This window comes from Acinonyx jubatus, chromosome B3 (genome assembly GCF_027475565.1).
Source record: "Acinonyx jubatus isolate Ajub_Pintada_27869175 chromosome B3, VMU_Ajub_asm_v1.0, whole genome shotgun sequence".
NCBI lineage: Eukaryota > Metazoa > Chordata > Mammalia > Carnivora > Felidae > Acinonyx > Acinonyx jubatus.
Window position 1 is genome coordinate 71,726,690 of NC_069386.1, and position 14,358 is coordinate 71,741,047.

General features: G+C 44.7%; 2 gene segments (V, D, J or C); one reads left to right on the plus strand and one right to left on the minus strand.

Moving 5' to 3' along the window:
* The first annotated feature begins 267 nt into the window (after nt 1-267).
* Nucleotides 268-9,976, plus strand: LOC106988239 (T cell receptor delta constant-like). The segment is given in 5 exon segments: nt 268-2,534; nt 5,983-6,261; nt 7,067-7,138; nt 7,498-7,635; nt 9,032-9,976. Coding segments are annotated over 4 exon segments (552 nt in total).
* A 1,536-nt stretch (nt 9,977-11,512) lies between these two features.
* LOC113601240 (T cell receptor delta variable 3-like) lies at nt 11,513-13,999 on the minus strand. The segment is given in 2 exon segments: nt 11,513-12,563; nt 12,805-13,999. Coding segments are annotated over 2 exon segments (372 nt in total).
* Nucleotides 14,000-14,358: the final 359 nt, after the last annotated feature.

Genomic DNA, 14,358 nt, shown 5'->3' on the forward strand with positions numbered 1-14,358 from the left:
CAGAAACCTTTGCAGAGTTTTATGCCTCCAGCTATTCTCATTCTGCTCCACCCACCCCCCTTCCAAACAGACGGACTAAACAGAGGGCAAATGGGTGGTGGGGTTTTTGTAATGATGCCTGAGGTGGTGTCTTGATGCACCACTTATCTTTGGAGCAGGGACTCGACTCGTCGTGGAACCAAGTAAGTCATGCATTTTAATTTACTTCAGCGCGTATAGTCCCTTGGACTTGTTGTAGCAGAGTCCTGAATGGATTGGAGCTTTGGGGGAGGTCAGGAGGCTCTAAATTGGAAATGCATTGTTTTGTTGTTGCAAAGAGTCAAGGTAAAATTTGAGGATGAATTCATTAGGTTTCTCTTAGAAAAATAGTCTGTGTATGCATGGAAACTCTGTTCTAAAGATTTGTAGCAATAAGCCCTCTACAAAGGCCTGAAGAAAGCCCTTAGTCAGGCTTTTGGTCCCCTCCTCAGTCAGGGAAAAGGCAAGCTCTAGGTGAGAGTCGCTCCACTGTTTATGAGGAAAAAGACTCCTAGCCAAAATGTAGGAAGAGGAAGTGTTAAAAAGAAGAAAAATATTATTGCAGAGAGAGTTAGATCAAGACAGTCTTCTCTCCTTCAGATGACAAAAGCTAATCTTGCCTTTGTGTCTTTTTGCTGAGAACTTGCATTAAATCAGTGTGCCTGGCTCAGACTAAATGATCCCCCAGGCCCCATCCTTGTCTGGGTCTTCCAAGAGCAGAAATTGCATCCCTTTGGTTAGCCCTAGATCTGAAGACTCTGCACAGGGTTCAGGAGCCTACATCCAATGTAGAATCACAGCCACCAACTTCAGGACAACAGGGAAGTCATGGTGCTCTCCTAGAGATACTGTCCCCTGGTAAGGCATGCCAGTGCTCAGAAATCCAGGGGTGATATTCAGGTAGTTTGGGTAGCTGCCAACAGTCACTGGGACTGGTCCAGAGAACAGTAGTCTTTCAGAAGCTTTCCAAAATGCCAAGTCCAATGGGGCAGGCATTGCCCCCTTACGTGGTTAAATTTTGTTTCGGAGGAAATAAAGAAGTGGGGAAATGTACGTGAATGTGGCAAGGTTGACATCCTGAAAGCAGCTGGTACTGTCAACATGACGTCTGCCTCTCAGAAGGAAACATAAACTTACAGGGGTTCTTGGTTGCCTGTTGCTTCCAGGCCAATAGTGGGATTTGGTGTGTTATCTTATCTTTGAGAAGGGAGAGACTAGAAAGAAGGAGGGAAACAATCATGTTGTAGCTGATTGCAGTCTGATCCATGTTGGGCAAATTGCATCTGAGCGGAAAGTATTGTATTTCATTTTCCCTTTAAATCATTTCCACTTGAAATTCAGAATTATCTGCAGTGTTACAATCAAATCTCTGAGGCTGTGGCTTTGGGAATCTTAGGGAAAAAGGAAAGACATGAAACTGATGCTTAGCCCCTCTGCCGGGACTCTGACCTGTGCTCTCTGGTGATACTCTATTTACTTCTTCAGTTTTCTCTTCCTGCAGTGATGGAGTGTAATATGATTATGTGAAGCTCAGTTAGGGAAAGTGAGAATTTCAAGTCAAGCCCTCAATCCTTAAAGTTTTGACAGCAAATAATGGCCCTATACAACCATCGTTCCCTTTGGCTCTAGCCCTAGTCTCTAGATTTCTGGTGATGAGACTGAGTAATCCATAAGGCCTTCAAATTCTATTTCACATGATTATTATATCCTCCTGAAGCTTGTATCTGGATCCAGATACGGGAGGAATCAAAAAACAAAAACAAGTGGTCCAAAGCAAGCAGCGGCTTCTCTGACCCACATCCATGGACACACAGCACCCTGGGCTCTCCATCCACTACCAACTTCTTGTTCAAGCCTCAGATCCTTAGAAAGCCTTTCCTTGGGCTCGGGGAATTAGGAGACAGATTCCTTATTATTGTGAAGCTCACTCTGAGTAATGGGGAAGAAATTAGGTTTCTAATCAAAAAGCAGTATCTGTGACCCAAGAGAAGGGAACCAGAATGTGAGAACCAGACCTGTGTCTAAACCCTCTTCAGCCAAACATTCACTCTAAGAAATGTCACTATTCCGTGCCCCATCCCTATTCCCAAGCTATCGTGTTCTTCTTGGAAAGGCCTCCAATAAACTGGGAGTTAAACTGTCCATCTTGAAGGCAGCTACCAGTCACCTGTCGCCTTCTTCTCTTCCTCTATGTCAGCTCTGTCCCCTGTCTCCGTGCTTCCTGGCTGGGATTTCATGCACACATCCTTATCCAGCAGATACACTATTATTAGCTTCAAAGGGAACTGAGCCTCTGTGCACTCAGCCCCTTGATCTCATCGAGGGCAGCTTTGTAGTTCTCTGAGCTGTGGGGTCTCTAGGCTGGGACCCAGGCTGGGGAGGCAGGGCACAGATGTTCTAGGCCAGGCCCCAGGGCCTGCCCCAGGCTGGTTACTTGTGAGGCAGTGCTGCGATGTGCTCCTGGGATACCCGACAGATGTTTTTTGGAGCCGGCACCAAACTCCTCGTGGAACCACGTGAGTTGATTTTTTCCACTATATTTCTAGGGATAAATTGAGTCCTGGCACTGGGGCTGCCATCCAGTTTGCATTACTTGGGAAAGTATAACTAGGAGATGGAGTAGCCCAGATGCAGGGGGTGGCCAGATAAAGACACTGGGCTGAGTCCCTGAAGCAGCTCTGTAACTAGTTTTGTTTTTTAAAAAAACATACATTCAAACTGCATCCCCCACTTATTTCTGAAATCTTCAGAGCAGCCCAGAAAACGCCAGGAAAACTAGAAAAATCGTACTAATTGCTGGGGCACACGGTGGGGGAGGGGATGTGCAGGGACACTCTGGCCCCAAATCTCCAGAAGGTTGTTTCCATTCTTACCCATCTCTTTGGCTACCCTGACTAGTGTACGTGCCTCATTGCAACCGTAAACAAATGCCCTGTAGCTTGGAAGATTTAAGACAGAGACAGTTAACCAGGTCAGAGTAATCAGGTAGAGCAAATGTGTATTTCAATGTTAAAGTTAAATCCCATGATGTCAGAGAGCCTTAAATTTGTGAGTGACATTTGTTACAGTACAATCCTTATGGAACTGATAGGACTCAGTGGGAATCTAAAACATAGATGATTTCTATGTATACAAGTTAAGAAAGGCTGTTCAGGAAAGGTATATACTTCTTCTGGTATTGTTTACCAGCACATAACCTTAGCATTGGACTGTTACTCATAGAAAGAGAAAGTCTGAAATAAAATAGCAATTGTCCAAACAAATAGCACTTTGAAACCCATAGTGAAATGTAATTACATTTGTGGGCCAAGAAGAAAGACCAGCAATTCTCAAAAAAATGAACAATTAGATCTTTAAATTTTGGACTACAGTAGGGCAAATTTTATCTAACTCGGATTTTGGTTTAAACTGAAAACAAAATCGACTAGTTTACATATGGCAACCATATAAAATGCATTCTGTTTTTTTTTTCTTTTAAAAAGGTTCAATTCAGCCAGATAACCTTTTCTTTGGTTATCATGATACCAAAGAATGGATTAGATAAAACACTTCATTTTCAAACAATTGTTTTCAATAGATAGGTATTCACTGAGAAAAGGGTCTGAGAAAAATGTTTTACCAAATGAATGCATTATGCTTTATCTGAAATAGTAACAGATTAAGAGCTCAATATCATAAGTGTATGACCTTCTTCAGACATTTGTCTTGTCAGCTACGTTCCATTGTTCAAATTATTCAAACCAAATCTCTCTAGCCCCAAGTGATCATTGACAACTGCCTTTGAATTTAGATTTTAAAATCCCAAGCAAGCCTTAATTATCCAAGTAAATCAGGCTAGGATTGGGTCATACTCTGAAGTAACCAAGGAAATAGGATTGTTTTGTTTTGTTGTTTTGTTTTGTTTTTTAATTACTGGTTTCCTTTCTCTGTATCTCATAACTCCCTTGAAAATCAACCAGAGTACATGTCACCAAAGTCAGTATAGTGAACAAGAAATGTTGCAATTCTGAAGACAGGTGAATGAACATGTGGTTTTTCAAGCCGTTGCTGCCGAGTTATCAGTGTCTGTTATCAGTGGCTTCAGCTATGCCGGAAAGCAAAACGATGAAGGTTTCCTCACATGGGTTGAAATTAGGTTCCAGGAGAGCCCCCTGAAAAAATCCCCAATCCCCGTCTTGTCTAGAACTGAAGCCAAAATATACGGAACCAGATTCTTAGGAATGAGTTTCCTGCCCTTAGTGACTGAGACAGAATCCAGTCTTCCAGCTGAGTTTCCAGGCAGAGAAAAAAGTGGTAACAAATTTTTTCAAAAAAATATTTGGAGGCTAGTTAAGGAGGGGGGGGGGGGGGGCGGTCTCTGAACAGCTGATTCCCTAGGAATGCCCTTGGCCATTGTCCATTTACAAAATGATGATCAGAAAGAACTTCTAGACTAGCAAACGTACCCTCTCAAACAGATATAACCAATTTATTTGTTTATAGCTCCACTACCATGAGCTTCAACAGCTAACACCCAAATCCAAATTAGGACAGAGTATTAGAAAAATGATTGCATTTACTCACCCATTACCAAGACTTTTCATTTAACATTACCTTATATCTTGATTATAGATCATAGTAAATAAAAGTACACTGGAATTCAACATTTTTAATTTGATATCACCTAGTTTCAAATAGAAGAGCTACATTCACACAAGTAATTACTATAGAAAATTGACAGTTAAGCTTCTGTTTGGAAATATATCTAGGTCACCATTCACAGATTGGTTGTCTCTCCTGATTTCAGGCATCTTCACAGCACCCTCCTTTTTTAACAGTTATTTGAAGATAGCCTAAGGATCCAAGTCTTCATGGACAAAATTTATCATAATTCACAAACCTTAATAAGGCATGATGGGAAAGAATCAATACTGCCTCCTTCAAAGCTTTAAAACTTTCAGTTTCAAGGAAAGAAAAAGATGCATATACAGAGTAGCAGATAGATGGTAGGTCAAGGTGAGGCAGGAATGCAGAGGAGGCCAGGAGGAGATCCAATGATCAGCACCAACACTCCATAGCTTCACTTAGAATAAAATAAGAACTGGGTTTAAACTGGTTTTATATCTAGGGGCACCTGGGTGGCTCAGTTGGTTGAGCATTTGACTTTGGCCCAGGTCAGAATCTCATGGTTCATGAGTTTGAGCCCCACATCGGGCTCTGTGCTGACAGCTCAGAGCCTGGATCCTGCTTCGGATTCTGTGTCTCCCTCTCTCTCTGCCCCTCCCCCCCACTCACACTCTGTCTCTCTCTCAAAAATGAATAAATGTTAAAAAAAATTAATATCTATAAGGACTTCCTGGGAATAATAGCTGTTATCTCTGATAAAAGACTCAGAAACTATAGGATAGTCCCTTACAACAAAATAAGTATTTACCTAAAGGCAGAGAGATGTACCACTTAACTTCAGTGGTTATCCCTTCCAGTCCGAAAAATGAGAAAGACACCCTAAAGTGACTCCAATACTTCCATCCTCAGGGTATTTGAACGAGTCATGTAGTCCTTCTCAGACCCTGATTCTTTAACTGAGCACCAACCCTGTTCTCATTCTAAGGGCTTATGCGTTTAAAATAAACCAACGATGCAGACAGATATTCAACCTGACTGCAATCATCCAGAGGACTGATTAACAAAATATAGATAATTGAATCTCAGATGATCCAGACACTTGTTTGTAGTTGTTATTTTCCATCTCCACTTCCAGCCATGTCTCTTAGCAGCTCCTAACTAGAAGTCAGACTGACTGCCTTTCATTTCCGCTTCCCTTAGCCACCTCTTTCATTGGGTGTTAACAAGCCCAGGTCACTAAAGGATGCAGGAAAGTCTGTATTGCAGTGTTTGGCCCCAAAGGAATTGAAGTAAACCCCACCATTTAACTCCCACACTTGTGGATAATCATCTTTCAAGATAAATTGATTATATTTGCAGAAAGCCAGCCTCCTGCCAAACCATCCGTTTTCATCATGCGAAATGGGACGACGGTTGCTTGTCTGGTGAAGGATTTCTATCCTAAGGATATAGACATAAAACTCGAATCAACCAAGAAACTAGAAGAATTTGACCCTGCTATTGTCGTCTCCCCCAGTGGGAAATACAGTGCTGTCAAGCTTGGTCGGTATGAAGATCCAAATTCGGTGACCTGTTCGGTTGAACACAACAGTGAAGTCGTGAGCTCCACTAACTTTGAACCAAGGACAAATTCTTCAGGTAGGTCACATCTAGTTTCAAGGGGCTGGAATTGTAGGGAAGAAAAATTGAGGGAAAGGGAAGCTGAAGATGTAAACTCTTGACAGATCATTCTCAACGTGGCATCATGCTAGAAACAAGACTGAGCCCAACTATGGCCCGTCATTGACTTTGAACTTAACTCTGCATCCCTGAGCTGGAATCTAAGATAAAGTCCATCCTATTTCATCTCCTATCTCCTCTTCACCAGCCACTGTCTCCTTGATACTAATGACTGTCCTACTACTAGACTCTGGGTTAAAAATTCGTGCACAGACTATGGGGCACCTGGGTGGCTCAGTGGGTTAAGCGTCTGACTCTTGACTTCAGCTCGGGTCATGATTTCACATTTTGTGGGATCGAACCCCATGAGGGGCTCTGCCTTTACAGTGCTGATCCTGTGTGGAATTCTCTCTCTCCCTCTCTCTGCCTCTCCTCTGCTCTCTTGCACTCTATCTAAATAAATTTTAAAAACTTAAAAAAAAAAATTTGTGCACAGACTAATCCAATGTGAATGCCAAAACAAAGGGCAGCCCAGCTTATCACAGGATTGAGAACCCTCATTCATCCTACAAATTGGAAACATACCTGAATGTGGGCCTCATAGTATAACGAAAAAATTCCAGAATGGGAAGAATGTTGGCTGTGTGAATAGCTGTTTGACCTTAAGCCACTCATACCCCTGATCCTCAGTTTACTCACTTAAAGTCTCCTCCACTTTTCAAACCTCAAACCCTTTGAGCCTCTTGGTTGCCAGTAAATCCCTGACCACTGCTGTTTGTTCCAGGTACCGTAAAACCAAAACCAACGGAAACTGAAAACATAAAGCTAACTCCAAAGAGCATCAGTGAGCCCAAAGGTTAGTTGAAATCAAGGGTCAACTTCAGAACTGAGTGTTAAAGCAAACCCTGTAATTATCAGACAGGGCCAAAAGTCAGCAGATTTCAAAAGAAAACAAAAACCATACCTGAGCCCAGCTGGTTCCCTCTGAGCCTCTCGGCGAAGCTTGCCTGGCTACAAGCATGGGTTTCCAAAGCTTGCCTGGCTGGGAGTGAGCAGCAGCCTTGGGTCTCTCAGGGCCATCTGCCACCAAGCTAGGCTTGCAGCCCAGGCAGAATGATGGTGATTCGGGGCAGGCTGGTGTCCGTGTGTTGTGCGCCTAATTTCTGGAAGGGAATTTAGTTTCTTGCTAAAGCCGCTATCTTTACTCTTGTTCAGCCACAGTTCATCACAGTTCACAGTTCACAGCCGGGAATGTAAACATGCTGTCCCTCACAGTGCTGGGGCTCCGGATGGTGTTTGCCAAGAGTCTTGCCATCAATTTTCTCTTGACTGCCAAGTTATTTTTCTTTTAAGGTAAGAATTAGCTGCTTCTTATGCCTACCTCAAGCCAAACTATGCTGCACATGGAGAAAAGGAGTTTAGGAATGTAAGGGGCCAAGAAGGCTTGGAAAGGGAAGAACACAGAGACATAATAGGATTTTTTTTTTTAATTTATCTTGAGAGAGAGAGAGCGCGTGAACACATGTACATGGGTGGGGGAGGGGCAGGGAGAAGGAGAGACAGAATCCCAAGCAGGCTCTGAGATATCAGTGTAGAGCCTGATGCAGGGCTCTAACCCACAAACCATGAGATCGTGTCCTGAGCTGAGGTCAAGAGTCAGACGCTTAACCGACTGAGCCACCCAGGTGCCCTGAGACATAGTATGATTTAATAAAGGTGGGCCACCTCAGATACTCAGCATAACACCCCATCTCCTGTTGTCCTCCTATTTCAAGCCAGACTCAAAATGTGTTATGTAATATAATGTAATACTGGCCGATAATCCCCACCTCCAACCCAGGAGCTAAAACCTTGGAGCTATGTAATGAGAAATAGTTTTCTTTATTTGCTATTTTGTTTATCTGGCCAAGGGTCATGGTTATTTGCAAAGCCATCAGTAAAGGTTCACCCAAAGAATTTCCGGAAACTGCCTTGCCTAGACAAAGGAGATGCCAGCTCCCATCTCTTTATCACAGGACTCCCAGTGTATAGACCAGCCTATCTTTGGGATGAACCTACATGCCCATTAGTAGTAACCGGCACACTGCTAGCTATTCAAGATGCATACAAAGTTGCAGTTGAGACATTAATTATCTGCCTGCTACTTGCATTCCTTCTTCACGGTAATCTTAGACATGAAGTTTAAACCAGGGCCTAGGTTTGCCCACGAAGCCCTTTTTCCAGTACCCCCAATTCTCCCCAGTCCCAACTCCTGATCTAGGGACAACTTTAGATTTCAAGTGTGGGACTGATCCAACCCAGCCTGAGGACATGTCCAATCATTTCCAAATGGGTGACTGGTTTCCAGGAGTCCCAAGGACAAGAGCAGTGTGGCTATATAAAAAGAGCACTACACTAGGAGACAGAAGATGTGGGTTTTCACCCTGTCCTTGTCACTAACGCTCTGCTACCCTAGCCTAGTTGTCCACCTCTTTAGGCCTGAGGTTTTTCACCCATTAAACAAAGGAGTTAAGAAAGACTAAGGAGAGCAAATGAGTTGCATGGCTTATGCCAATATTGATAAACTAATACAGAGTAGCTGAATTATGGCCATGTGCAGAAAGGACCATACCATGATAGATTAGTGATGTCTGCATTGATGCAGCCACAGCAAGTACTGGCCATCCCCAGACTATGTGAGTACTACGATTCCTCCCAGCACTGACTATCTGTGATCTATGACACTCTGATCCTTGTCCTTCACTTGCAGGCTGACTGGCTTAGGAGGCTGCCTTATGAAACTCCCACATTATGTCTTCACAAAAGCCTACAGAGGAGCTGTCTCCTAGACTTCTGGCTTCTCGGTGATTCAAGGTGACCGATCCCAGTCTTGCTTAAGTGGCTGCTACCCAAACCATCAAAGCAACAAACCCAGCTCATTTTCCAGCTTTGTGAAAGACACAAGTCCTAGGGAGTAGGGCGTTATGGTCCTAACTGCTCTATCTGCTGCTTTATAAAGGGATATAGGACTCATTTTTTTTATTATTATTTCTACAACAGATACACTTTGAAAATAGTGTTTTGTTCCCTTAACTTTCTTTGCCTTCAAAAGTAGAAAGTGGGAGCCAACAGATTCCCAGCTCCATACTCCCCGAGGAAAACAGACCCTGGGGGTTGGAGAGAAGATGCCCTTCACCTAACAGGAATGGCTCTGTTCAGCTCAGCACTAGGTTTGCCTCAAGCTGGCATTCTCATCCACAAAAGCACTTTCTGCTTTCCTTAGTACTTTACAAACAAAATTACATTTGACTTCTCATGCAGCCAATGGGGTTTCTAAAGCCTCATCTAAATACTCTCCAAGCTATTAGCAAAGATCAGGGTAAAATACAGAGAAAATTACTTTTATCAATTGACTTCACAAACATGAATTGACTCCTTCTAAGTTCCAGGCACCGAGCTGAGGGTGTAAAGATGAATGAGAGGTGGGCCTGCTTTCAAGCAACTTACTGTGCAAGCACTTTTGGAGGGAGGGAGAGGAATGAGACTCCTAGATTTGGGCTGTGAAAAGAGTATCTTTACTGGGTTTTGCCTGCCAATATATGCACAGGGAATTTGATTTCAGTGGATGCTGACTCTTGCCTGCCCCTTGTTGTTGATGGTTTTCTGCCATTCTCAGTGTTGTCTCTGTTGCATTTATTAAAGTGCATCGAGTGTGCCTTGCCTCTGGCTTTACTCATAACAGACCACCGCGGGAGGGGGAGAGTGGGTGCTATGAACTCACTGTTAGGCAGACAAAAGCCAAACTGAACTTGTAGGTCACACCGCAGCTTCCTGAGCCCCAAGCCTGCAGGCTCCTGCCTCGGGGACCCTGCCCTGGGTTTCCGGCTGTTGCTGCTGCTGCTACAGCAAAACAGCAGCAATGACCTCTCTGTGGCCGATGGGCTCTGCTACCCCCACGTCAGCAAGGCCACAGCATTTTCCCAGGTGCACCCACTCAGGTAGCAGAGCCCTTGCAACCCACTATTGTGGTTTCCAGGGCACCTAGGGTGCTACCTAGGGTGTCAAGCGGGGGCTTATGGGGTCACAAGTGAAAGAGCAACCCTCACCAACTCCCCCTGATATTGCCATCTGCAGACTCCCATGTTGTCTTCATAGCCCAAAGCAAAGAAAGGAGGCAGTAGCCCTCTGAGTCAATGGGTTTAGGACAATCTACATGGATAAGGAGGTCCATCCAGGGAAGAACCATTAGAAGATTCCACACAACTGCACCTTGTGTGTGTAAAGAATGCCTATTTCCAAAACATTCACATCTGTTACCTTACGTAACATTAGCATGTTTCTATAAGTGGCAAAGAACAAAAAGATCACATCCTCATTTTTCAGATGGAAAAAATACCCCTTCCAAAAAGGTAATGTACCTTCTTCAAAGTCATTCAGTGAGGCAGGACGTGGCTGTGAGCAGAACCATGTTACCAAGAGCACCAGCCCAAAGTTCCTTCTAGAACATACAGCATCCCCAAAACAAGGACAAGGTGGTGATTTGATTTCAGCTAGACTGGACTTCAGGATTGTCCGATAGTTAGCATATAAATGAGCCACCCTCTGATCTACTTTGGTGGTCAAAAAAAAAAAAAAAAAAAATCCTAGCTTATCACAGGATCTTGAATTTCTCCTACCAAAAGGAGCCTCCAGAAAAACATTAATGGCAAGAGCCAGGTGGGGATTGTGGCTGTTTTCAAGGGGGGGGGGGGGGTGGGGGTGGGGAGGGGGCATCATATTGTGGGTTATAGTTCTCTGGAGCTTTTGCATACAGCACTTCATTTAAGTCCAAAACAGCCCTGAGGGAGTCCTCCATAAGATTGCTACACACACTCAGTCGTGGGCAGCACAGAGACGCAGGAGCCGGAGACATTTGCCCAAAGCCTTTGGCTCCCTCACCCGTGTTCTGTACATTCCTCTCTCTAGAGACTGCTCTTCACCCACCTGTTTTGAAGCCCAGATAAACCGCTGCCAGAGCACCTACTGATGAAGCTGCCAGGGAGAGCCCTAAAAGCGCAGCAGCACACGTGAGCTCTATTATTACCCAGCTCTCTGACCTTGGGAATGAAGGTCCCTCCCTTCTCTGTGCTCTAGTGTTTTCCCTATAAAATCATAGCCTGGGCTTCTACTCTCTTCAAGGTTATATCTCATAATGAATAGTTGTTTTAAGGCAAAGAATTCAACGGAAAAAAAAAAAAAAAGGAAAGAGGGACCAGTTCCCAGGGCTCAGGGTGTATCTATTTTGACATCACACAGTTGGATTCTCCTGGAGATGATCATCTTCCTTGGAGACACCAAAGAGCTCCAAACGCAGGGACTTGATGCTGGGGTTCTAGGGATCACCAACAGCTTTTTCGGAGTATCTCAATGCTCCTCCGTGGAAGAAAAATGTTCTCCAAATAAAGTAAGTGAAATGGCAGTGTCAAAGAGCATTCAAGAAAAATAAGGTGGCTGTGCAAGAAGAAGCAGGGAAAAGGTGAACTGGGGGGAAAATTTTGAAGTAAGTAACTTTGTGTCTACTTTGAATCTTAAAAGGAAAACAGACCAATTCACAATAATGGATAAATGATGGAGACTAAAATAAAAACACTCCCGAATGGTACCTTGGCCATTCTGGTATCTTCACAGTCCTCAGAGTACATACGCGACAGGCCCCCATATCAGGCGTGAGTGACCTGGGCACTGGGGACACGAAGATGAGAATTCCCCAGACATACCTCTCCCACTCTCCCACCGCAACGGCCCACTGAGTCAGAAGGTAGGGAGGTGCTCTGCTCCATCTGAAGCCAGGGTGCTCTCCTGGATGTGAGCTGCCCTTGTATTATTCAGCAGACATGTCAGGGCACCTCCAAAGGCCAGGCTGGAACACAAAATAGCTGGGAAGAAGGATCCCAGGGAGCTACACCAGGCTGTGCTGGGGGTTTATGTTCAGACCTCCTGGGCACCTGCAACACTGTGGGGATAGATGGCGCAGTAGTATGTGGCACTGTCTTCAGGCTCCACCGAGATCACCAAGTGGAAGGTTTTCTGGGACTGACTGTGCCACACCCAAAAACGACCCTGAGTAAAATCTGCATCTTTGGATCGAGTGTTATCCCTGTAGAGGATAAACTGAAAGGAACGATCTGGCCTTATTCGGTACCAGTATAAATCCGGGTTGGAGTATGTTGTGTGGTAAGTGCAGAACAGTGTCACCTTACTGCCGCTTGCCACTGTCTGGTACGGGGGGCTCTGGGTCACTTGGTCACACAGCACACCTCGGTCTGTGAAGAGATAAAAATAGAAAACGGTCAAGTTCCGCACCCCATAGGCACCGGGTCCCACACAGGCCCTCCCAGAGGGCACTCAACGGGCAGAGGCAGGAGAAGGACACAGAGATGAAAGTCAAAGGTGGAGAATGACTGGAAAACCAGGCGCAGAGAGAAACAGGCCATGCGTTTAAAGTCAGAGAAAGGAAAACGGGGTGGTAGGACAAAGGGAATGTACACGAGTGAGTGTACCCACAGAAAAGCAAAAGGCTAACGCCCAGAAGGAGAGTCATCTTCCTATCAGGGCTGGAGAATAAAATGGGTTCCTGAGGTCTCTAAGACCATCTCGGGGCCTCTGACGGGAGGAAGTGGGAGGGAATTGGAGCAGGCAGGCAGCCCTGACAGTCATGTGGCTGAATGAGCTGTAACTCTAGGAGGCAAATGCTACAGCCAAGAAATTATTGTTGTTATTGTTATTTTGGTCCTCAATCCATCTTGAACTAATCCTTTTGTAAAACGCAATGAAGATGAATTACTTTAAAAAAAATAAATAAAGAGAGAGAGAAATAGAAACTGCAAGCCCAACGACCCAGTTGCTGTACAAGAGGCTTACCCTCCATTCCCGGATCCTTGGACCACACACAGACCGGTGTCCAGCCCAAGGTCAGCTGCACTCATACTCAATAAATGGCATAAAGGAATGAGTACCTTTGACTCATCTCTTACTCCTCCATGTAAAGAGGGAGGGAAGAGGGTTGAACAAGATGGATTCTAAAATCTCTCCTAGCCTTGAATTCTAGAAATCTTCTATTTCTAATGCTCGGGGCATACCTTGCCCTTGAGAGTGCTTGCTGCATATCATAGAGTGTGACTTTCCATCTCTCAGTAGGCCCTTTGCAGCACACACTTGGCTCCAGCTGGAAAATTCTCCCCCGCAGCAGAGCTTTCCATGGGGGATACTGCTGTGAGTGGGTTACAAGCTTGCTGGGCTAGTGCTCGGTGTGGCCACTGGAGCCATGGTGGCTGGAGCCCCTGGGACGGGCCCTTCCAGTCACATGCAAGACAAATACCATTTTGTGTGTAAGCCAGGAACATGGCAACAGCAGGGTGTATGGCCCTGAGAAAGACAAGACTGAGTACCTCACTCCCCCAAACCCAGGAGTGTCTGTAGGAGTTCCTTTTTTCCCTTCCCTACGTCGAACTCATCGGTGAGTGCTGTTCATTCTGCTATGAAATAAATGTCCACCCTGTCCATCTCCACCACCAGCAGCTCCTGCAAACACTACCATCTCTTGTCAGAACCACTGCAGTAACCCCCTAACTGTCCTCTTACTTCTGTTCTTGTTCCTGGACAATCACTTTCCCAGATCTTTATGTAATATAAATCAGATTGTGGCAGCTGGACCTCCTTTCCTGGGCCTGTAATACCCTGCAAATGGTCTGGCAGCTGCCTCCTGTCCCACCTCAGCCCCTGTCCCACCTCAGCCCCCTGACACACACACACACACACACACACACACACACACACCATAATGCCAGTTCCATGAAGGCAAAGACCTTGTTTATCTGTTCATGGATATACCCCCAGCGCCTAGGTTTGTGGCTGCTACATAATTGACAATCCATAAATATTTGTGGAATAAAGGAATGCAACTTTCTTCACTCAAAAACTCACCATTGACATGGCTACGTTTGCTGGATTTGGCAAGTAAAAATACAGGACACCCAGTTAAGTTCATACTTCAAAAGAACAGCAAAAAAATTTTAGTAATATTTAGAGTGCATTTACACTAAAAAAAAAAAAAAGTAT